General features: G+C 46.3%; 1 protein-coding gene across 3 annotated transcripts in view; it reads left to right on the forward strand.

Annotated features, from left to right (window-relative positions):
• The window catches only part of LOC119434119 (mucin-5AC-like), a 57,338-nt gene extending 32,432 nt beyond the window's left edge, over positions 1-24,906 (forward strand). Inside the window, exons 2-4 of one of the 3 annotated variants that reach the window (XM_049658465.1) lie at positions 5,924-6,144; positions 13,370-13,503; positions 21,729-24,901. In XM_049658465.1, the coding sequence (XP_049514422.1) occupies positions 5,924-6,144; positions 13,370-13,503; positions 21,729-21,827 (454 nt within the window). In that variant the 3' untranslated portion in view covers positions 21,828-24,901. Of the gene's footprint in view, positions 1-5,923; positions 6,145-13,369; positions 13,504-21,728 lie in introns of all 3 variants that reach the window. The other 2 variants (XM_037701439.2, XM_037701438.2) reach the window with 2 other exon arrangements.
• Positions 24,907-25,309: the final 403 nt, after the last annotated feature.

The raw sequence follows: 25,309 nt of genomic DNA on the forward strand, positions 1-25,309 counted from the left end.
GAGCAACACCAGGCATCGCAAGACGACCGCGTACCATCCGCAGACCAACGGACTTACCGAGCGACTGAATAAGACTGTCACAGACATGCTCGCAATGTACATCGACGTTCAACACAAAACATGGGATCGGATCTTGCCTTACGTGACCTTCGCGTATAACACCGCCGTGCAAGAGACGACGCGCTTCACGCCCTTTCGCCTTCTCTACGGTCGCGAAGTCCAGACGATGCTGGACGCTATGCTGCCGTGTCAAGACGCTGACCAATTGACAACTGACGCCGAGGAATTTGCAGAGCGTGCTGAGGAAACTCGGCAGCTCGCGCGGCTGCATATCGGCCAGCAGCAGCAGGCAGACGCACGACGCTACAACATCCGCCACAGGGACGTGTCCTACAACCCCGGAGACCAAGTTTGGGTGTGGACCCCCGTTCGCCGTCGTGGCCTCTGTGAAAAGCTTCTGAGCCGGTATTTCGGTCCGTATAAAGTGCTCCGCCGCGTCAGTGACGTAAACTACGAAGTTGTTCCGGACTCAACATCGCAGACACGGAGTAGGACACAAAGACAACCGACCTCAGACATAGTTCATGTTGTGCGCATGAAGCCGTACATTGCGCGTCCGTAATTTTTTTTTTTCATTTTTTTTCTCTCATTCCCTTCTTTGTTTCTACTTTTCATTTATCTTTGGGAGCTTGCTTCTTCGTTCATTGACTGTGCCGGCGTGACGGCTACATTTTTTTTGTGTACTTTCGCTTTGCCTGCCTTCCTCTTCTTTGTCTTCTACGCCTATTTTTTTTTTTTTTTTTTTTAGCATCGAGGCGATGCTTTTGTTCGGAAGGGGGGATATTGCCACCTGTAGGTAGTGGGTCAAGGGCAAGAGTGGGTCGAGCCCAAGAGAAGAAAGAAGACCGCGCGCTCCTTCTCTGCTCGAGCCAGCCCCGACGGTCGCGTCTTCCAAGAGCCAGCTGCTCTACGTTTATTAAACCTTCAGGGCTACTTCTCGAGGCTCGTGACAATATTTATATAGTGAATATATACATTATCCTTAATGACCATATTGAGCGTCTTCGGCATGTTCGTCCAAGACCAAGGAAACCGGCGTCTTGTTTTCATCCGGCGCGATGGCTAAGTAGTGCGCTTAATTGCTGCGCACTACTCGTCATAGACTAGCGTATGATCGTCATAGACTAGCGTATGAGCCACAGCGTTCATAGCCGCCGGAGCCTGACGTCAGGATCCTGGAAGATGTGGTTAAACGAACGTCCGTCCCATAGCGAGTCCAAATTGAAACTGTTGATAACAGCGCTAGCGCGATCTCTGCGTCACGAGACAAAGGGACACAATGGTTGGTTAGACGTGCCGCCATCGAGTATGGCGACACTTGTAAAAGAGGCATCGGCGTTGGTAAGGGGTATAACAATGCGCCATCCATCATCCGTTTTGACACCTGTGCTAAGGCACAGCTGGTGGGAAACCGCCACGCACATGGAGCCAAAATGGTTGATCTACTTGCGTTGCCGGACGCGATCTCCTGGAACCTAGCCTATAACAGTGTCGCTGTAAAAATACTCGCATTTACGAATAGGGACTATTCGATTCGAAGACCGAGTCGACTAGGACACTATATTCGATTCGTTATTGTGAAGTTTCGAATGTTCGCACACCCCTTCTAACGCATGACAAAAACCAGCCGTCGCGCACCGTCTTGTTAAGTGTGAAAAAGACGTCCGTGAAGAATTCCCTGAACTCATCTGTCTAAGCAACTATCCACCGGCTACAACAAAATTTACTGTCCCCTTTAAGCTGACAGATATTACGCCGGTGAGAAAAAAAAGTCACGCGAAAAGAAACTTTGGTTGAAAAATGAGATCCAGAATATAGATGCTGGAATAACACGGCCATCGGTGTCGACTTTCGCCTCGCCTATTACTCTGGCTCCCAAAGAAGATAGATCTGTGTACTGATTACCGGATCTTGAATAGCCAAATGGACATTTTTCTTTTTCCAATGCCATGGATCAGCGAGATAATTGAAGAAACCGGAGGGTGCAAATATTTTCCCGTATAGACCTTTGCAAAGGATTTTGGCAGATTCCGCTCGAAGAGTAATATAAAATATATACAGCCTTTCTCATTCCATTTGATGTGTACGAATATAATCGTTTGCGTTTTGGATGGAAAAACAGTGCAGCATGGTTCCAAAAGATGATGAATAGTGTTCTCAAGCCATTTTTCGCTAACATATGCATAAGGATTATTGCGAACATTCATCACTAAATTTGACAAGAAAAAAAGAGTTTAGGAAACACGTGAAAGACAAACAGAAATCTATGATATGCATACCAATTTACACAAACGAGAACAATGTTCAGGGAAATACACGTAAGGAAAAAAAGACAATTTTACCTGCTGTTTTAATGTATTTTCTAGCTGCATAGCGTGTCTGACAAAGATTCAATAATTCTCGCAGTTTTCTATTCATTATTTGCTGTCCATAGGTAGTTATGCACCTCTCTACGTTCGAAATTTCCATACTACGTGTATCACATAAAGGAGTTTTCTTAGACAAAAGCTAAAGCTGCGACAAAGATTGTTTTCATTTACATCGTTTTATTGCGATAGCAATTATATGGACACTCAAAAGCAGATTTCTGCCGTCGGCGTCGCCGTCGCCGTCGCCGTCGCCGTGAGGTTCCGTATGACGTCATTTGGAGATGAAATCGTCGCCGCGCGCCGAACGCTGTATGTGCGAGTGAAAGGGCGCGAGGGGCGCGTCTTTCACGGGGAGTGAACGCATGGCGGAGAACAAACGCGCGTTCTGCGCCTTGCTCGCTTAAGGGCTGCAGAATTAGGCGTCTCGTTTCTCCTTTACAATCACCATATATGTAGAGCAAACGCGCCTTCTTCAGACGCGCGAGAGGCCGTGGGGGAGGGGGAAGGAAGGGACGCGACGTTTAGCTGCGGCACCAAGTGCCTATTTATATGAGAGGCTCCAGCAACAGTCACCAACGCCGCACGCATTTTGAGCTAACGCGGGCAAAACGCCGATGGCGTCGACAACAGTTCTGCGTGTTGTTGCTACCAAAGCCGCTCACATTACTTCGTATGACATTGCTGTGTTGCTATCGCATTCATTGCTTCGCCCTTAGGGCGAAACTGTGACATTTTTTATATGTTAAACGCAGGCGGTATGAATACATCTGAGTAATTTTCATAATTTCCAACTTTTCAAACAAAGGCAGAGAGAGATGGGTGATCTCGAGAAACACCGAGAACATGTCGCAACTATCTTTTCTGCACTGTAAGATTTTTTCGTAAATTTATAACAGTCGTAGTCCCCCAAACTAAATGTGCATGACTAACATAAGAGGGGCATAATGTAATGTAAGGAATAAGCTTGACCTGCACAGGCAGCACCTCTTTATTAATGTACGTAACTCCTACGACACTTGAAATCTTATAAACAAGATGTTCCACGTGGTCATCCCACGTTAAGTTCTCATTGAACACAACGCCAAGAGTTTTGAATGCGCGGAGTGTTTTTTAAGTCACCTAACAAAACATGTGTATTTATAAAAATTCGATTATTTCTCGGACGGAGAAGTATGGCTTTTGACTTGGCCGTGTTTATTTTTAATGCGTTAGCACTTCACCACTCATGCAAACGCGATAGTGAGCTATTTGCTCCATGAATTAGATCATTCGGACATGCACCTGAGAAAAGCATAGTCGTGTCATAGGCATAAATGATATGTTTAATGTTCGGATTAATACATATAATGTCATTGAAATAGATATTAAATAAAAGTGGTCCAAGGATACTTCCCTGAGATACTCCTGATGTTATTGTTTTTTTTTTTTTGTCTGAAGAGAAACCACTGAGGCAGACATAGTGTTGTCGATTTTGTAAATAAGATGCTAATAGTCCTAGTGCATTACCACGCATTTCATATGTATCTAATTCTTTGAGTAAGATTGAATGTTTAAGAAAATCAAACGATTTTGTAAAGTCTACAAAAACACCCAAGGCTGCTACTTGTTTTTTTTTTTCTTTTTCAAAGGCGTGTAAAATAAATTCTTTCTGCTCCAGTAAAGCTTGTTCCGTCGACCTGTGTTTACGGAAGCCAAATTGTGACCGGGATAGTATGCTGTATTTATCGCAGAAATTCATTATTTTGGCGTAAATTACTTTTTCCAGCCCTTTAGAGAAAATAGGAAGTATGGACACGGTTCTGTAATTTCCAATGTCATTCTTATCTCCTTTTCTTAGAGCACTGTCACTCTAGCAACCAGCAATCGTTTTGGAAGCACTCCCTGTAGAAAACAGATTAAATACGTACGTTAGGCATTTCTTGCAACTTTTATACCGTCTGCATCGCTGCTTTTACTGTTATTTAGTCCTCGGAACACCGAAATAACCCCAGGCTCTATTACAGGACTGAAAAAAAAGGGGATTCTTGGTTTTTAGTTCTGATGTAACCGAGTGCCCCGTCAGTCGGACGTTCTGCTTTAAGTTCAACAAAGTATTTGTTGAATTCGTCCGCCAACGAGTGCCTGTGATCTCTTCAATGTTGGGCTCAATTTCGTAACAAAGCATTTAGTGCATTTAGTTTTTTCATATTTCGTTTGTTTTACCTGCAGAAAGAAATTGCAAATTTAATCATTTCTTGCAGTTCTAATCTCCATCGAAAATTTATTGCGGAACACTTTAAACGTTTTTAATATATCTGAGTCGCATGTGGCCATGAATTTTGCATACAGCTTGTCTCTAATGTCAATCTGGCTGAGAATTTCTTTTGTTTAACCACTGACTTTTTTTTTTGTTTATCACTGACATTTCGACACGCATTGTCATACGTGGACTAGCGTTTGGGCAGCAGCGTTCATCGCTCCGGGCGCATTGTTCTTGTCTCTTTGGGTCCCACGTGTGACAACGTCAGTTCAAGGGCGTGTTACAGGTCCCTGAGCCCACAGGGGTATGTGCCATTGAGCTTGCACCCTTTCTGCACTATCACTAGGATCGGCCCAATTTTTTCTAATTGTTGTTCTACGCGCTGTTTTGTCCGCGGACGCGATCCGCCAGAACCTAGCCATATACAGATTATCAGTAATAATCTTCGGTCGCAGCAGTATCACGACATCTTCTTTGATACGTCAGTGCCCAGTGAAGTTGCTTGAAAGATACACGCGTACGTTGCTTGTTGCTTCCCGACGTATTGTGCTTTGTCGAAGATGCTGTTGTTGATTGCAGGTGATATAGAATATAACCCCGGGCCTGGTCTTGATTTCTTAGCTAACACCCTGCAATCCGTATTAGAAACCGTTCGTAAATTAGATGCTGGACAGTAGGCTATACTGGGCGAACTACGAAGTATAAAAGATAAGCAGGAGGCAATGGAGATTGAAGTAAGGCACCTGAGAGAAGAACAAATAGTTACTGCTAGTGAAGTCATGCGCCTAACCGACGACCAAATGCCATGTCTGGGGAAGTCGCCAGCTTGACAGCTGAACTTGCATCCATTAAAACTGCTGCTGACTCGCTTAATCTGGCTGGTAATAGCGCCGGCCACAGTTCATTGAGCGGCATAAACGATCAATTGCAGACTATTGCCGCAAGGTGCAATGACACTGAGAATCGCAGCGACACAGCAACAACGATAACGCCAAGAATTTATCCGAGGTGACAGCAGCCGTTCTCCTAGTTCGCTTGCATTATTGGCCGGGTTGTTCAAGTATAGGGTAATTTATCGTTAGTTTTGTTGATTGCTGTGTTTACTTATGTTTTCATTTTAGGTTGTAGCAGGCCATTTTCTTCATTTTGGTACGTTTGAGACTGGAGATATGTCCAGTAATTCTCCTGGACAGGGGAGTTCCCCTTGGTGAACCTCTCTTCAAAATGAACTACCTCTTGACCTCTTTCTCCGCAGTGGCATGAGCAGCATTCCCGTCGCTCCGGTTCCCTTGCATGGGGACTATATCAGGTTGCACAACCTTAATGCTATCCAAGAACAACTACATGCAGTGACTCTAAAACTACCCGAGTATCACCGACGTTCGGCAGTTTGGTGGAGGTGGGACCGTCTAAAAGTATCCAGACCAGGCGTGTGGAACGGACCTGCTGAAGTGTTCCTCGTTTGCAACCATACCGGTGAGTGCGTATATACCGCCACATCTTGCATGCATAAAGGGCATCGTGCGTGGCGTCGACTCGCAACTGTCCATAGGAGACCTTGCAGAGGCTTTGTATGGGAGGCGTGGTAACTGAGTAGCGCTGCGATCGCGTTGGGGAATATGGGTCCCAACTGATTCAGTGATTGCGATTTTTGCCGATACTTCTTGTCCATAAGAAATTCAAGTGTGGTCTTAGATGTTCAGGGTCCATCCGCTGGCGTCACGTCGCCTACAATGCCGGCATTTTGGCGATATGGCCTCACTGCTGGCGCTTGTAAATCTGGTTTACGATGCGATGAGTAACACGAGAACAAGGTGAGAGCAGGAGCCAACGTTTCGACAAGTGGACTTGTCTTCTTCAAGGCAACATATGCTCTCCTCGGCACAGTATATATAGGTAGGGTTCTTCTAAAGGGGAGAGAAGGTAAGGCGGGTGGGTGAGGTAACGAGCGAGAGTGTGTTAGCGGCGAGGGTGTACAATTGAAAAGAAATCTAATGGGCTGCTGATAGTCGGTGGAGGAGTTTGTGGCAGCGCGTGTGTTAGCAGGTTGACGTGTCATGGCAGGTTCCTCTATTCATGCAAGGGGGGGGGGGGGGGGGAGCCTGCACCGCTGGGGGTCAGTGAACTATCGTGCCTGCCAGGGAGAATAAAAGTAGCGGCGGAAAAATGGTGTTCAGGCGCACAAAAAAAAAAAAAAAAGGTGGTAAAGCGGGGGGGGGGGGGGGGTTGATATAGAGATAAAAGGACGAAAGAATTGAGTGAAAGCAATGGGAGGTTGGCATATTGTTGACAATCGCATAAAAAATTGAAAAAAATTAAACAAAAGAAAATCACCTAAGCAACTCAATGAACAATCACTAAGTGCTGTTGCCTATGCTTTTCAATTTAGCATAGCGAATAGATTCTAAAGCTCCCTTTGAAACGTTCATGCCTATTGGTTGCAATGTATTGAACTTATGAATGAGGTACGATTCTCTATATTTTCTGTCTCGTGCAGTACGAAAGTTTGATTGTAGTATGTAGAGTTTAAGTTCATCAAAGTTATGGCCTGATTGGTTGGAATGTTCGGCGACGGCTTTGGGAAGCTTTTTAGCTGTGTCCGCGCGATGTCCGTTTAGCCTGATGTTCATTGATTGTCCCGTTTCACCGATATATTGCTTCTTACAGAAGGAACACTCAAGCATATAAATTACATCGGAGCTAGTGCAAGTAAAGCTAGTTTTCACTTCGTGTGTGTAACCATTTGCGGTACTTTTAATTTCAAGGTCAATTTGAAGGTGCTTACAGGTTTTGCACCTGGGGCGAGAACATGATTTTATAACGGGGGAATGATGTTGGTTGACTTTTGAATGCACCAACATGTCTTTAAAGTTTCTGTTGCGGCGATAGGTAACCCTTAGTACATCCGGGAACGCTTTTCTCAGACGCTCGTTACTTGATAATATTGGGTGGTATTTTCGTAGGATGTTGTTTGTGTTTGGGAGGGCGTTAGAATATTTTGTTATAAAAGCTGGTGGTCTATCAGATTTTGGTATAGGTTGTTTCTGAGCTAATGCCGACTGCCTCTCTAATCTTGACGCGACGTCATAAGCCTGATCGAGAGGAATTTGTGGATGGTTTCGTTTCGCTAGCGTTGCTTTAAGGTCATTTAGGTGGTGGATATAATCGTTGTCGTCGCTACAGATTCTTCTTATTCGTTACGCTTGCCCGACAAAAATTCCTCGCTTGCAATGTCGCGGGTGATGACTGGTGTAGTCTAAATACTGCTGGCTATCCGTAGGCTTCCGGTAAAGTGTCGTTCTCAGTTTTCCATTTTCTATGTAAACCGTCCGTGTCGAGGAAGTTGATCTGTCTAGGAGAGTGGTGAGCAGTAAACTTAATACTCGGGTGAAATTGGTTGAAATGGTTAATTAGGTCGGTTAGCGCGTTTGTGCCGCAGTCCCTCGCAATCAATCCTCAGGCACACGCTCCCGAAGTGTACCTGTCACTTCTAGAGTTAGTTCTTATGCTCAACTATATCGAATTCGATTCCATTCACTACCTACAAACTTTCGGCACAAGCATGGGAACACCGTTCGCTCCGACGTATGCCAACATTTTCATGGGACAGCTTGAAGCAAACCTGATAATATCATACCCTCTAAAACCCCACACCTACTTGCGTTACATTGACGACATATTCATAATATGGGAACACGGCACAAACGCGCAACTGAACCGCAACTGAGTTGCAACTGAACCGGCTGCCGTAGCCACTATGGAGTCTGACCGAAATACTCGTACCGTCACCGATGTGAGTCAGCAGCTGGACGCCGCTCGCGAACAGGACACCGCGCGCCAAGCAAACATGCAACACAGTCGCCGGCCCGCAAATCGTGCGCCTTTAACTGCAGCGGACCGTGAGTTCACGAAGCAAACATGCAACAGCTTCTGTGAAGACACGTTTCACTTTCGTGTTCTAGCGATTTCTATGATAGAGTGATCAACCGTAATTTTTAAGGCTGCACTGCGTTTGGGATCGGCCCACATCTTTAGGGGATGAAATTGCCGCTTTCTTGAGCGTGAACTTGCTCTGACCTTGGCTACGACTAAGGAAAAAAAATCGCATCAAAGATGAAACACTTGTTAATAATCGTCTCTAATTAGCTAGAAATTAGTACAATTTTTTTCTGCATCGAGGGGTCCCCGTCTACCGTCCCCAATTGAATTGCTCCGACCCCTATACCGTAATTATTATTATTTATTGGATACTGTAAGCCTAATAACAGAACAATAGTTATCACGTTACCTCAGCACAAAGTTTTACGCGACAATGCTGTCTACACAATCAAGAGGAACAGCATTTAATTTCAATTTTACATGGAGCATTTTTACGTCTACACAAGTCTCAGAGTGATTTTTTTTTAAATGTTGACTATTGCAATGTTAAGGCTTCACACAAAAAGAAATTGCTCGATTTTAGCGGTAAGCGCCTCCAAGGATTCAACGTTCAAGCAAGCGTGTGGCAGAGCGTTCCATTTTTCTATGGTAGACGAGAAGAAAGAGCACTTGTATGTGTCGCAGCGTGTTATATATGGCCTGATACACTTTCTATGATTAAGCCTGCAAGAGCACTGATCGGGTGGTTTGAGGTAATAGTTCTTATTAACAGCAACCTTATCGTGATATAACAAGTACATCATTTTCAAAGAGGCAACGCACCGGCGGGTTTGAAGTGTCTGTATTGCAGCGCGATAGCGCAGTAGCGTCACACTGTCTTTCCTAGAATATCTAGAATAAATGAAACGGAGCGCCTTGTTTTGAATTGCCTCAAACTTGTTAAGACACCCTTGGTAGAGATCCCATACAATACTGCCGTATTCGAGAATGGGGCGTACCAGAGATTTATAGCATGACAACTTAACATTTGGGGGTGCTGTTGCAAGCTTTCTGCGCAGAAACCCTAGTTGTCTGAACGCTTTTTGACACGTATTGCTGATGTGCGTGTCCCATTTCAGTGTACTTGTTATTGTCACCCCTAAATATTTGTACGATTCTGCCCGCGCAACGTTCGATCCCATGAGGTTGTAAGTGAAGAAAAGTGGCTTTTCCTTCCGCGTTATTGACATGCATGCTGTCTTAGTTAAGTTTATTTGCATTCCCCATTTGTCGCACCACTTGGCAATATTGATCAAGGATGAATTTAGTTTAACCTGATCCGCCTCTGTTCGTATTGTTTTATATATGACGCAGTCACCTGCAAATAATCTTAGTGTAACGTCTGGTTCAACTTCAAGATGCATGTCATTCACGTATATTAAGAATCAGATAGGACCCAACACAGACCCTTGGGGTACTCCCGAGAAAACTTCCAAACATTCTGATTCCGCACTGCTTACTTTAACGATTGTGTTTGGTTATAAAGGTACGCGCTTATCCAGGATACTACTTTGTCAGTCTATTCCAATGTTCCTAAGTTTACTTATTAATTTCCAGTGGGTTACCCTGTCAAACGCTTATGAAAAGTCTATGAATATGGCGTCTATTTGTAGTCTAGAATTAATTACTGCAGCAAAGCTGTGAATGGTTTCCAGAATCTGTGTTGTTGTCGAAAGACCTTTGCGGAAGCCGTGTTGTTTAGTGTATAGCAAGTTGTTTTCTTCCAGGATATGTCATAATTGCTTTGTTAATAATGTGCTTCATGTGCTTGTAACATCAGCTGGTTAAGGGATACGTGATCTGTAATTGTTTACCTGTAGTTTGCTCCCGCCTTTGTGGATGGGGATGATCTTTGCACGAAGCCATTCCTCTGGAACGCTAGCAATTTTAAAGGATGCAGTGAAATTTTCATGAATAAATGGAGTCAATTGCCCTGCATAGCGTCTGAGAAATATTTGAAAAATATTTCTCAGACGCTATGCAATAGCAACAATATGCAACAATATTTCAAAATATTTGAAATATTGTTGGGCCCCGGTGACTTTTTTACGGCGATTTGCAAGAGGAGGTTTAAAATTCCCTTGCTGTGAAAATTCTACTGGCGCCATTGTGGAATCGTGAACTAGCGTTTCGTCGTGTTCCGGAGGTCTTTAAGTGCGAGTGAAAACAGACTGAAAACATTCGTTAAACGCTTTTGTGAGAATGGAAGCGTCGTCCTCAATTACACTGCTGATTTCTAACTGCGCAACACCGTTTTCAGTCTTGGACAGATAGCGCCAAAATTTGCTCGGTTCATGTGTCATGAAAGTTGTAAGTGTGGCAGCAAAAAAGTTGTTACATGCAGAGCTAATTTTCTGTTTCAGTTCAAGGGTTAATCTACAACTTCCTCAGCATTACCGTTGTTTGCGCATTCGCTTTATTTTTATTTTCTTGTGAATAATATTGCGTGACATCGATGGCGTTCTGCTCTTGGTACGTTTTATTCTTGTAGGCACAAATTTTTCTTCACAGTAAGCGATCGCTTCTTTAAATGTTTGCCACAAATTTTCCACTGTACCCTATTTTTCAAGTCAAAAGTTGTCCGATAATGCTTCCAGGTAATCAATGACACCAACATCATCAGCTCTGTTATAAACTTTGACGGGAACACGTGATTGAGAACCCGATTTTTCACAACCAACGTTCAGTGTAGATATGAAAAGCATATGATCGGATATCCCATCCTCTACTGTTAGGTTCGGATGACAAAGTATGTGACGCAAATGCAAGATCCAGTACCGAACTCGTTTGCTCTTTGATACGCGTGCGCTGAATGACAAGCTGATCTAAAGAGAAGCTATAGCCAATATTCAGCAGAAGCTCACAGATGGATGCTTCCTTGCCTGTTATCGATAATGTGCTCCAATCAATAGAAGGAAGATTAAAATCGCCGATAAGGACTACTTTGCTTCTATTTTTAACATGTGCGGTAAGGTAATCATGAATCCGCGTCAGATATTCGTCAGGAGCATTCGGCTTTCGATAAAGGTATCAAGGTATCGTGGCCTTTTATAGTGCACCAAACACTTTCGTGATTAGGGATTCCTTGTTCAGCGTGATATGTAAGCCCACGTTTTACAGCGATAGCCACACCACCCCCGCGACCGTCACGATCAAACGAACAAAGGAGTAACAGGATGGAATAATTTCGGAGTCATGTATGCCAGAGTGCAGCCAGGTTTCCGTGATCACGACAACGTCAGGAGAGTACAGGATAAGCAATTGTTCAAGTTTGTCAATCTTATTTACTATACTTCGTGCGTTAAAACAAATAAACGACAATGAAGACGCACTCGCAGTTTAAGTACGCCTACTGTAGGACCCCCCTGTGCCTTTATAACTAGGTCTATCAAGCAGTACCCTTGAATTTTCAGCTTCATTCCAAACATACAGCTGATCATTAATTTTTAGTTTGTCAAATACGAGGGTGACCTTATCGCCCCTTTCCCGTTCAGCTTTCGATGAACGCCAGAGCTTACTACGTAAGGCATGAACAGGCGCCGAGAGTCGCTTTCGGTGCCTTATTTAGAACCAGGCATGACGTGGGTGTAACTCAAGTCCACCCCGTCGCTTCTGGTAACAAGCTGGGTCCAGTAACTGACTATGTTGTATACGACAGTAGTAGTGGTTTATGGTGCAAAATGACGCTTATTTCTGCTGCCCAGTAGGGAGCACGGCGTAGCGTCAGTGGAAGGGGAAGTGGGAGACAAAGATGAGAGGAATGGAAGAGAAGGAGAAGCAGCAGGAGTCTCGTCCGATCATGGAGGAGGCCGGTGTTGAAGGCGATGGCCTTCGGGGTGCGGGCGCTTATCGATAGGCTGCGATCCCGTTCACCTCCACAAACTCCATGAGGCTGTGGAGAGCTCGGAGGTGGGGAGGCGACGGGAACAGGAGGCCGCTGGGCGTCGCAGCAGGTAGGCCATGCCGCCATGCTGCCTGTGGACAGTGATGACCCTTGAGCGTTCCTGCGCAGATAGGCGCTCAAGGGTCTCGGCGTCACCGCAACGTCCGCAGACCGGTTAGGGGGAGCATCCCTTGGCGTGCAGCCGCGCCACCGTCCAGACGCAGCCCATGTGGAGTCGAAGCAGCGTTGAGCGTTCCCTCCTGGTAAGGCCACCCTCCATAAGTAGCCTGGGATCCATGCGGTTTGCCACTCTGGCATCCGGGTTGACGGTTGTGAGCAGTTTTTTCAGGCGCTGCCTCGAAAAGGCCGAGGAAGCGACTTCAAAATAGTGGGTGGTTTTCATTACCGGCTATTCTCACATGGGAAGGCAGCCAGTGAAAGGAGATTTTACACAATCAAACACTTACACTCAGAAACCCCATGCCTATGAATTTTTGGTATTGCTCCTGCGGCCACCTGTCGAGCTTCACCGCTATGTGTCAGCGTAGCTCAATGGATAGCAGTAAAATATATATATATATATATATATATATATATATATATATATATATATTTCAGCATATAGCGGTCTAATGTCAACAACGTTCAGTTACCACCGTCGAGGGTTATATATGTGTGTGTGTGTCCAAGGACACACACGCACACATACTTCCCCATTCAAGATGATCGGAACAAGCCCAACTGTTAACTTCAGTGAACTGCATTTGTAGTTTCCGAATATCTTGCCTTAATTAAGTTTTGAATCCGTATGTAAATTGTTGTATATGGCGTGCGTGCAAAGATTATGTGCAAATCGCGCATTATTTACTTGTGTGTGTAAAGCACTTCATTCTCGACCAGCATTTTCCTATTCTGACGTCTTCATTATTCTTGCCTCCCAAGAGCGATCGCCGACCCGGACCAGGGGAGAGAAGGCCTGCCTGCTTTTCCGTGACGTCAGCACACAGATTGCATTGGAGCTGTCGACCAAGCAGGCAAGTTTCTGGCAACCGTGGTTTGCTGCGAATTTATTATTATTTTACTGCCATAGCAATTATATGAACACTCCAGGTGCACTTCTGCCGTCGCCGTAAGATTCCGTATAAAGTCCACGGGCAATAAAATCGTCGCCACGCGCCGTATGCTTCATGTGCGAGTGAAAACGTGCGAGGGCGATCGCTGCTCAGTCTCCCGCACGCAAGCGAACGAAGCGCGAAGGAAGTACCCGTCTTCCAGTCGCGTGCAACGCTCTGGAGGAAAGGGAGGGAGCGGGAGGGGGAGGGGGGGGTTTTACTGCACGCGCGACCGCCAGGGCCGCAATGCTCCGGGGGGAGAGTAGGGAGAGTGCAGGTCGCGTACTACGCCGCGGGCTCCCGCCCGGGCTGCAGTAACTTGCAAGCCATCTGTGGCGGGGGCAGAGTCCTTCCTCCATGCGCTGTGTTTTCGCGGCTTAGTTCGCGTTGATGCGAGCGGCGGGACGAAGGTCAGTTCGCTCGCTGCTGCTGCCGCGCTTACTCACTACTGCGTTTTGACAGCGAGTTTCCGCGGTCATCAAGTGAAATGCGTTCATGTTTGCTTGTGCGCGCGTGACACCATGCTTGTTAGTTAGTATGCCTTTGTTTACAAGGTTATACGGCCGATAAAACTACTACCGTAAAACGCAAAAGTAATGGGGCGAAAAGATGTATTCACTTACCGTAAAATACCGCGGAAGAGCCCACCCCACTTTCACCGAAAATTGGGTCAATTTAGATATGGGCGCAAGAAAGCCTTCGCCGTCAGATTTTCAGGAATTTTTCCCTTATAACCGCAGGTCCGAAACGGCATTAACCACCGCCGCCATTTTGATTATCTCGCCGCCTCGAACTGGCGCTCTCGCACGCAGATCCGCTCGCAGCTGTAGCCACCACCGCGGCAAAGCTAGGCCTAGCTACTTCGATGTTCGCTGCAAGTTTCTTGCTGTTCGGTGCTGTGCTTTTCATTGAAACAAGCACGGCGCCTTGCACAATGCCGGTTCCCGAAAGTCACCTTCGCTTCAATACAGCAATGTTACGCGGTGAAGCATACGCAAAGTATTGCGGTGAAGCATGCTGGCGCTTTGGAATGGGTGGTTGATAACTTTCAGAATTCTGAAGTTTTGGAAATGTTAATATTGGGCGCATGTGCGAAACGGGCGCTTCCGGCGTATTTTACGTATAAGTACTTGAAACAGCGCATCGTTGGTAAATTTCTGATAGAGGTGGGAAAAAACAACACTTGTAATGAATAATAATGAAAATATGTAATTTTACAGTAACTTAAGTCGCACAATCACCCTGTTCAAACTAGTAAACAACTTGGAACGGAATGTATTCAGCAAAAATTTCAGGAGTGCAGCAGACTAAGTTAAGCACTTAAAATAACCGTAAAAAAAAGTAGTCCAATCTCTCTTTCCCTCACCTCCCGTCCCACCCACGCGATAAAACAAAAAGCAGTAAGAATGCATGAAATCTGTTTGGGATTCACGTTTTGCCGAACGCAGACATCGTTTTATCTTTGTTTTCTTTTAAAAATACCGTTTCTTTTGAGCACCTAGTTCACCCTGTTATTCACTCCGAAGTGCGACTGAATGTTATTACTTCAAGCCTTAGTTAATCGTAACGGGACTCTGACTGACCAATTATTACTGCAGGAAATATCCACACTCACGACTGAATGAAGCGGGCGTAGACAAAAAAATGATTATATGCTTTTCCTCATTCGCGATTGTGTGCAACGTCAGTGTGAACGTAGGGAAGGTAGAAAATGTCTGCTCTAGCTTTGTGTGTTCGCCAAGCATGGCACTCTCCAACTACTGTCGTCGTTTTTTTTTTTTCGTTTTTTCAACTGTTGATTTCGCAAGTGTTGGTATTTTGATAGAAATATATATATATTAAGGGTGTTCAAAATTAACCTTTACGGGATTTTTAGAAATCGCCTGTGGCAGGTAGCACAATTCTTATCATTGAGCTGGGTTATTCGATGAGGCGGACATTAGTAGCACCAGAAATCGGAACACATATTCAAGTTATCAGCATACATTCACTCATTAATTTCTTAGTTAATTACCTTACGACACATATTGCCATTTACGAATTGTAGCCGGTGAGCTTGTCAGGCGTATCCACTTGGAATGAACTTCCAGAATGACACCAGTTTGGAGATATGTGCCATCAAACTCGCCGTAAAAATTTACTGTTGTTCCAGTTACTTCTTTACCAAAATGCTTTTGTATACATTGAAGCACTAAAGTAACTGGAACGCCTATGTATTTCGTCCCACACTTTGGCAAAAAGAAAAAAAAAAGCCGAAAGCTTGCACTTGGCCGCGCAAAGCTCAAGACACAGCGAAGCTGGCCGAAATGCCGACACCGCGTTCCACCGCGTTGCAATGCCCACAACGCGTTCCAGCAGACCCGCTCCGTGAATGCGTGTCTCTCTTGCTCTCATTCTCTTTATGTCTCTCTCGTGCATAGCGCGCAAAACCTCTTCCCCTCGCAGAGCATTGGAACGAGCGCGTGCGAACGCGCCAGCTGTGGACGAAAACGACGACGCTCGAGCGCAACCATATGGTTCGCATAAATGCATGTTCTGCAAGCGTGGCTGTATAGCCTAGTGTTTTTTTAGTGGTCACGACGCTCGCCTTGGGACCGTGGGTACGCGGGTTCGAATCCCACCTTCGCAAGAAAGTTTATTTTATTTGATTTCTTTCTTCATTGCTGATGATGGTAGTTTCTTGATACGAACCACAAATTACGGCTGGCTTAAACAGCTTCGCTGTTAATATCTCGAAACTGGTGTCATCCTGGAAACTCATTTCAAGTGGATGCGTCTTGCAAACTCACCTGCTACAATTCGTAAATTGCAATATGCGTCGTAAAGTAATCAACTAAGAAGTTCACTAGTTAATTTTTGTTAGTTAATTGAACATGTGCTTCGATTTCTTGGGCTAATAATGTCCGCCTCTTCGAATAACCCAGCTCAACGATACGAATTATGCTACCTGCCACAGGCGATTAAAAAAAAATTCGCGAAGCCTAATATTTTGAACACCCGGTATATTTATGTGCCTTCCATAAGACCACAGTCGTCGCGGCCCGAGACACTTTCTCGAGAGTCGGTCGCAGAACATGACGCCAAGTAAGTAAACTATGGGTCAACGCAGCTGTGGAGCGGAAGCACGATCTTGAGAGGAATCTTAACTTGGGGGCAACTCAGATTCCCTTATTCTAATGCATGTAAAACGCAGAAATGCTCTTGTAGGACGAACGATTTGAATGAAATTTATTGCATTTTAGAAAACAAGGTAAATTCTAGTGCCTGCTGGAAGCAAAATTTTGATTTAACGAAATATGATAAGTTTCGAAGAACTGCAGCACGAAGCTTACAAATCGGTAACCCGCTACCAGAAACATACTCAGTACATCGCAGTTCTGTGAACATTGATATACGACATCGTCATGCGAAGACGCTTATTCGTCCCTCCAGCCGTCCACAGCTGATAGCCTTGTGTGGACTGGGCGTCGCGAAATCGGGGTGGCATCGCCATCTTGCAAGTCTTTCGTCTGCTCTACCGAGGATTCTCGAGCAAACATCTTTTTGATTCAGGCTGTTGTCCGCGAAGAATTGGCAAGTGCAATGTATCCCACAAGTCTCTTCCGTAAGTCGACCTTGGATTAGCCCTACTGCTCCACTTCCTCCAGCCACGTTTCGGCGCTTTCGGTATCCGGCCCAATGGTGAAGGCCCGACGATAAGCCGGTCTGCCTTCACTGCAGCGGCTATTCTGATTAACATCCTTGCCTTAACTGCCTTTCCTTCCTCTTCTTCCTTCCCAAGCTGCCTTACAAACATCCTAGCAACGAATATATTATTCTAACTCGATCCTAAGGTGAAGCTTTATCTCGGGGGCTAAAATGGCAAATACATGACAAATAATCGGCAATCACTTTTATGAGCAACCATTGCACTGACTTTAACGAATTATGTTGAATATAACAGAAAAGCTTAAAGTGTAGGGATTTCAGAAAGCGAATTTTTTATTCAGTTAACCTTTTTTACAGAACTTCAAAAAAATTGCAAGCTTGCAGGAAACAAAACGTGAAGTGTACCACTCTGCACCTCATCAACTAAAACGGTATCGCATTTCTGCAAGCTGCAACTAATACTGCATCTGAAGCGCCAAAAATGATTTATCACACGCCACCCTAAAATTTACCACTAATTTGTGAATATGACATTTGTAAAACCCTCCAAGCATTGTAACGAACTCACATAAGTGGTAAATTCATACATCAATTTTGTCCGCTATGGATGCTCCAACCCATGCAGTTGATAGAAATGCGATATGTGTCCTTGATGCTGAATTACGGATTTGCAAACTTCGTATGTATTTCTTTTTTTTTTTTCAAGTTTACCGAATTCCTGCAATTCTTGTCAAAAATTCCATGCCATTTCAAAGTTCTCTTTGTTGCAGTTCCTGTGAATTGTCTCTCTATTAAATGCAACAAACTTGATTAGAATCGGTTCAGCGGATTTCTCATAAAAGCGGTTTTTCAATTTTACACGCATTTCAGTAGCCGACATCAGAGAAAGCCCCCAGCTAAAGCTTGCTCCAAAACAATGCATGAAACAGAACGGTGACGTATGCGCAAGCCTGCAGCCACAGTGGTGCACTCATAAAAAAGAAAAGCATTCAAGAAAACAATATTCAACGGAAGCTTCGCGGGAGCAGTTATCTCGGCCAGACATCTCATCGGGAATGCCGACTATATGTCTGTCCAGGTGTCTATCAAAATCGTCGATTCATTGCAAGTCGAGCAAATAGCTGGCCGTCTTCGTGATGAGGCTGATACATAAGCGCACTCGTTTTCAAGTACCGAGGTGAAGCGGCAGTCTGAAGGTGTGCTTCTCTTTATTGCGTTTCTTTGGTTGTTCGTCATGGCATACGTCATGGCGGAAATAGAACGAAATGACCCTAATTCCTCGCTAAATTCATACATCAATCTTGTCCGCTATGGATGCTCCAACCCATGCAGTTGATAGAAATGCGAGATCTGTTTTTGATGCTGAATTACGGTTTGATGACGCGAGCATCGAAAAAAAATGAAATGAAGTTAACAGACAATAGTTTTTTTGTTAATTCGTCCCCACTAAAACGAAAGCGCTTTGCGTATTAAAGAAGTTATGCTTTGCGAGTTGTTTGTCTTGCGTTGCCTAGCGACAAACCAGTGACACGCTAGACATAGGCCAGACACGCCACCGAAGCGAGCACGACCGGCTGCGAATTCGGCGTGCTGCTTTTCCTGCGTATCTCGGACAAACTCTGTTCTTCGGGTTTGGCAGAGTACGCTGCATTTCAAGCAATTTAGCCTTGGGGCATGCTGCCTGCACCAGCCTCTGTGACGCAGTTATATATTTATTTATTTATTTACTTATTTATTTATTTCACAATACTGCAGGCCATGACAGGCCCATGCAGGAGTGGGAAATCAAAACACAATTAGTATAAATCGGGATTACACGAAACGTTATTTGAGCGTAATTACTTCGAGAGCAACAGAAAGGACTCGGCTCAGCTCGCCTGTTAGAAACGGAACATGGCCCGATTGTCCGTCCCCACGCTTCGCTGTTATAACGTTTTACAGCAAAAATCAGCCGAAGGCACATATCGCAAAGGCGCTACACGAAACGTTATTTGCGAAAGACAGGGCGGCCGCTTTCGCGCAGTTAGTTTGGCGTGCATTGAATCTTAGTGGGACAAGTTTTTGGCACTTTCTATGACCCCAACAATATATAGCTTATTTCGGGACATTTAGGCTGGCCGCACCGCCCACTTACGTGAACCGCTGTGGCGGCCAACCTGTCTCGGTTAGATGTTGCAGTGCCGACTTGTGGGAAGGGTGTTTCGGCTTCACCGCAATACATAATGCGGCGACAAGTTGGCTTCACCACTGCACAGACCGCGCGAACTTCTTTTACGGTGTTTCAGGCACTTCTAGAACTCCTCAATGCGTACGCGGCTTCCTTCGTCAAACGTAGGCGCCATTACTTCCCTGTCTCCAGTTCTCTACCCACGTGCTATTTTTCATCCTCCTGTTGGACCACAGATATCACGTGACATAGCGCCCTTTGATGCATGCTTCACGATGTTTCGGCCGAGAGAGCCCAATGAAAAATGTCGCAGTTTCGCCCTAAAAGCGAAGCGTCAATTGCGATAGCAAATTAGTAGAGAGCTATTCGGAGTAGGGATATTAGTTTTATCGGCTGCATAAACTTAGGCACATCATCTTACTAACTGAATTAACACGCGTGGTGTCAGCGCGCACAAGCAAACATGAGCTAGATCACAGTGAATGACCGCACACAACGACCGCCAAACGCTGGCAGCAAGCGCAGCCGCCGCAACGGGCGAAGGTTCGTGCGGTCTATCGCTTCAACGGACACTGAGCGGCGAATGCACGGCACATACAAAGGTCAGAGTCGTGTGGAGATCGCTTTTAAGAGACGGTGCGGGCGACCGCCACAGCGGGGCAAAGTACAAACGCAGTTGTTGGCAGAGTATAAGCTGCCGCCCCCTCCTCCCTCCCGCGCTGCCTTCCCGCTTTCTTGCTCTCGCGTGGGAGATTGAGTGGCCAGTTCCCCTTGCGGCCTGTTGCAAGATAAGCATTTGGTGCCGCAGCAGAGCGTCGCCCCACCTTCACTCCCCCCCCCCCCCTTCCCCCCGCCCTGTCGCGCGACGGTCGCGTTTGCTTTCCGGCGTGCGCTCGCTCTCCGTGATAGCGCGCGTCCCCCGCGCGCTTTCACTTGCGCATACGGCGCGCGGCGACGATTTTATCGCCCTTGGACTTTGTACGGAACCTCATGGCGACGGCGACGTCGACGGCAGAAATATGGTTGAAGTGTCCATATAATTGCTATCGCAATAATAATGTCGATGCTGTATCACGGCCGCACAGCGTCGTGATCTCTGAGGCGATATAAAATAGGTGGCATCACGTGATAAATGTCGTATATGAACGAGGAGAATAGGATCGCGAAGCCCGGCGAGAAGAGAAAGGGGAAGAGCATGTTCTGTGGCGCCAAATTTGAAATGGTGGCGCTATTGTGAGGCGTTATATTCGATGCGAGGCTTTATATTCGGCGCAAACAGCCTACATTTTTTCCTACGGTCTGTGGTGTGGTGAAGGCGACTACTTGCCGTATCTGGTCTTGAGGTGAAGCCAATGCGTAGCTGATAATGTAATGCATACTATAAATGATAATGGTAATGTAATACTATAAATGAAAACGAAGCGAAGGGAACAAACCATTGCTTACCTCGCTATAAACATCTACCGTAGATTGCTGACACGTGGACGACAGTCTATCAGCTGTGGGGAGACGACGGGCGTAAAGGAGTGAAAGCACTTGGATACAGAGTAGCGTAGATGAGCGTGTATCGTTCAATAAGGCTTCAACTTGGGCTGGTTGGCATGAGGTCTTTCTGTTTACTGCGCTGTACTGTTACAGTTGGATGGACAATTAAGAGAAACTGACCCACTTGTGCGCGATGTCAGTTTGCCCAGGTGTGTGTCATTGTCTTTTGTGTAATTTTCCTTTGTGTTAGAGTTTAGCGCAGTAAGCAGAACGACGATATATAAAAAGAGAAGAGAGCAGTTTACATATATAAACAGAGCAACTAGGTAAAACACTATCCAGAGTTCGCGTGTGGAGTCGCTCCCTGTCACCCGATCCCGTAAACTGGCACTGTTATTTCATGTGGAGGAGCCCGGTGGCCCCGAGCAGCAGCACTATGCGCGCCACGTTGACACTTAGCTGTCCACTAATTTGCTATCGCAATCGATGCTTAGCCTATCGGGCGTAACAGCAGCTTTTTTTTTTTTTTGAAAATACTGCGAAGTAGCCGGATCAATGTTGGCTGCTCGTTTATGTAGGACGCCCCCGTGGGTTTTGGTTTAAATAACGTGGGGACGGACAATCGGGCCATGTTCCGTTTGTAACAGGCGAGCTGAGCTGAGTCCTTTCTGTTGCTTTCGAAGTAATTACGCTCAAATAGCGTTTCGTGTAGCGCCTTTGCGATATGTGCCTTCGGCTGATTTTTGCTGCGAAGCGTTAAACAGCAAGGCGTGGGGACGGACAATCGGGCCATGTTTCGTTTTCATTCTTGCATTCATTGTATTCTTAAATCTGTTGCGCTTGACAGATTCCGGTGACACGTGGGATACGACGACGACGGATGCTGGCATTTCCGTGGACCAGGAAGACGGGACAGAGAGCAGCACGATCAAAGCCGGTCCCGTAGCAGCGAGCACCGAGAACTTGCCGACCACACGCGGACCCGACCAGCGGGCTCCCGAGAGCCCAACGCCTACGACTCTGCTATATGAGTCCACGACGCAGTCAGAGTATCTCCAAACTACAACCGCTGTCCATTCGCCATCGTTGTCCACGGCAGTTACAACGTCACTTGCCGTTCCCAAGACCAGCAGGATTCGAGGAGGAACGTCCGGTCCTTCAGCCACAGTAGACCTCACGACAAGTCCGGTAACGTCGCTTCCCACGCATGCGCCCCCTGCGACAAAGGTGTCGCCACATACTACGAACTTGCCTACCGCGGCCTTAACCTACAGCGCGAGTTCAAGTTCTTCTTGGCGTGAAAGAGACGCTACCACTACTGCCATTCCTACTACGTCACATCTTATTACTAGCAGCTCGCCAAATTTAAGCCGTCAACGACGAGCGAAAGCAGAAAACCTCATGCGGCCACCGCAAGCCCCGCGTTCCCGGCCAGTACCTCAAGAACTACATCAGGGACAGTATCGGGCACACGAGTGCCTACACCGACGCGGCAACCACCCACAACTTCCGCTGGGCTTCGTCCGACCACTTGGCTTCGTCTAAGCACTTGGCCAAGCGTTTACCCAAGCGTTGACGGCAATACGGTGGGACCGGATGTTACGTCAGTAAAACCCTCAGGGGGCAAAGCGACCACAGCGGCGCCGTACACGAGAAGTCGCACTACTACGTGGCGCGCATTCACGCAAATGAGAACAGAAGCCGCCAAGCCTACAACGCTTCGGCTACCGCAAAGGACAGCGGCTACTCGTCCAACTACCCGCCTCTATGTCGCAGTGAACAGGACAATAGCATACAGCACTGCGTCCCCACGACTGTTCTCAAGCGGTCCCACTACTAAAGGCCCTGCAACTAGAGCAGTATCGATCACCGAAACGACTGCATCAAATCCCCTGACAAAGCCGACTAAGCCGAGGAAGAAAGCCACGGAAATCTACACGAAGCCCGCCATGTGGACGCGAAAGCCAACCGGTAAGCCGGAAGCTTTCACAACTTCGCTTCCCCATGTCCGCACTTCGACACCCTCTTACTCAAGCACGTCGACTTCTAAGCCAACGATATCAAGGCAAATGACTTCAGGTATGCCGACTTCCAACCGCCCCTATTTAAGCCGTCTTCCGCAGCCATCTTCTCGCACTCCAAAATTCGCGCCGACGGACGAGAGCAACCACGTGATGAAACCCGTCACGAAGCCGTCTGGGGCCTCGTCCACGTCCAGCCCCCGGTCGAAAAACGACGAAGGCAACGACGTCATGCTGAATGACATGTCGGGAATGCCGGTGCTTCAGGAGAAGCACTCGGCGGCCGCGCCACTTACCGGGTCAGCCTGGAGCGTCCCGGCCCTTCTCATCGCCGCTGGTCTTGTTAGTAGCCACGGCACTGTACCGATGCCGTCGACGATACAGGGAAAGCGCGGATGATTCCGAAATAAGGCCCCTGTCCAAGTACGCGGATGTAGATGCCGGCGAAACTTTCTCTTGAGCACGCCTGCTCTGGTCACGTGTGAGCTTTAGCGTGAAGTAGTATCGGCCGTACGTGGCGTTTTGTCAAAACCTGAGTGACCGTCTCTTAGTGGACGCTTGAAGTTCAAAGCACAATGCACGGTAGGTCGCGCACCGCGATGTTTGCTATTTTTGTTCGCTATTGAGACTGATTTGAACTTTCTCGGATGCAACTGAGCGTCGCGACATCCTCCGACAGAATGTCGTACTCCCCAGCTCTTTGAAACGCTGCATAAAGATGTGAATTATTTAAATTGAGAATCAGACTGCCCCATATAGTGAGCGCTCTTAAGCTCGCCGTAGTACCGGGCACTTTGAGTGAGAAAGAGTTTCGGTGATTCAGGCGAAAGAAATGAATGCTTGTTGGGCAATCTGCCGCCAGGTAGATATTGCGTGCAAGTACGTTCTTCCTTTGGCAAGTAGGAGCAAGAGGAAACGTAAAGTTTTCCGACTTGGCCCATGATGTCTCTGCGATCAACAATTCCGTGGAGCGCAGCCTTAGTGCTAAACAACCAACACTGACTGTTCGGTATATCTCTGTTCTTCCTTATGAATCATGACTTTGATCCACTTCCGCGCTATGTCAAGTCGTGTTGTCACTTGGACGCTTTATAGCATGCTGCGTGAATCTCGGTGCTCACAAGTTTGCTTCAACGTCCCGAACCTTTGGTGGAATGAAAACAATCTGCCTCCTGCTTCGCGACTTCACTTACGCTCGTTGGGGTGGTCGTCGTCGTCGCCAAATATGGAGACATGAGTCTTCGAGACACGTTCCTTGCTACTAGAAGGGGTATGTTCAATCTTCGCAATTAAAGTACCGACGTTGTTAAATTGTCTATTTTTGTTTTGGGAACGACTTTCCTTTATAGCCGCCCCACCGTTTGCCAGAACCGGTGTGTGGTGCGCTTCCTTCCTTCCAAGTGGCCTGGACGAACTTCTGCGGTATTTCACCGTGTTTTATATTTTGTGCAGGCATTGTGTTTGCTCTAGATGTGTTGTAATTTGTTTAACCTCCTTTTTTTCGTTCTCCAGGGCAGGGTAGCAAACCGGACACTCCCGTGCAGATAACCTCCTTGCATTTACCCTTATTTAATCTTTTTCCCGCTCGCTCATTTTCTGATGTGCGAGAAATATGCAGTCTGCATTCAATGAAATAGCGATCTCATCCAAGTAAGAAAATGAGATTCGTGCAACGTGTTTCCTTGCGGTTCTTTAAGAAAAAAAACTTTACGTCGGGCATTGGCAAGTCAGGTGCATGACCAAGGCGGACATGCTCTCGTCAGGTAAACGTTAAATCTTGTTGAATAAAATTAATCGAATAAGAAATATGGCAGCGTATTGACTGATTAGTTAAGGAAATTACGGGCTCAAAATATATGTAAAAACGAATAGTGAATTGTGCAAAATATTAAGCATTCCCAAATATTGGTTTCGACGATTTCCCAACGAGAGTGTTTCTGCATTTCGAGTGCAGTTCAAGGGGTGAAACCCGAGAGGTCCCTGCGCTATAGCTTCTTATTTGGTAAGAAAAATAAATACCACGTCGCGCATTTCAATATCTCGTTTTTCAGCCCTCCACTGGAGTGACGTACCGCCTATCCACAGTAAGTATTGAAGAGTGATGGCGAAATCCTTACCTTATGCGTGTCTGTTTTATGTTGTGTTGTGTTGTTTTATGTTTATGTTGAAGCTCTGACTAGCTAATGACACGGTTCTCTTATTAATGATGATACCAAGAGAAGGGAAGCGCAGTCGAGGTAGACAGAAAACCAGATGGGATGATGAAGTTAGGAAATTTGCAGGCGCAAGTTGAAATACGCTAGCACAAGACAGGGGTAATTGGAGATCGCAGGGAGAGGCCTTCGTCCTGCAGTGGACATAAAAATATAGGCTGATGATGATGATGACGATGATGAACCATCCTAAC

This window comes from Dermacentor silvarum, chromosome 11, assembly GCF_013339745.2.
Source record: "Dermacentor silvarum isolate Dsil-2018 chromosome 11, BIME_Dsil_1.4, whole genome shotgun sequence".
Taxonomy (NCBI): domain Eukaryota; kingdom Metazoa; phylum Arthropoda; class Arachnida; order Ixodida; family Ixodidae; genus Dermacentor; species Dermacentor silvarum.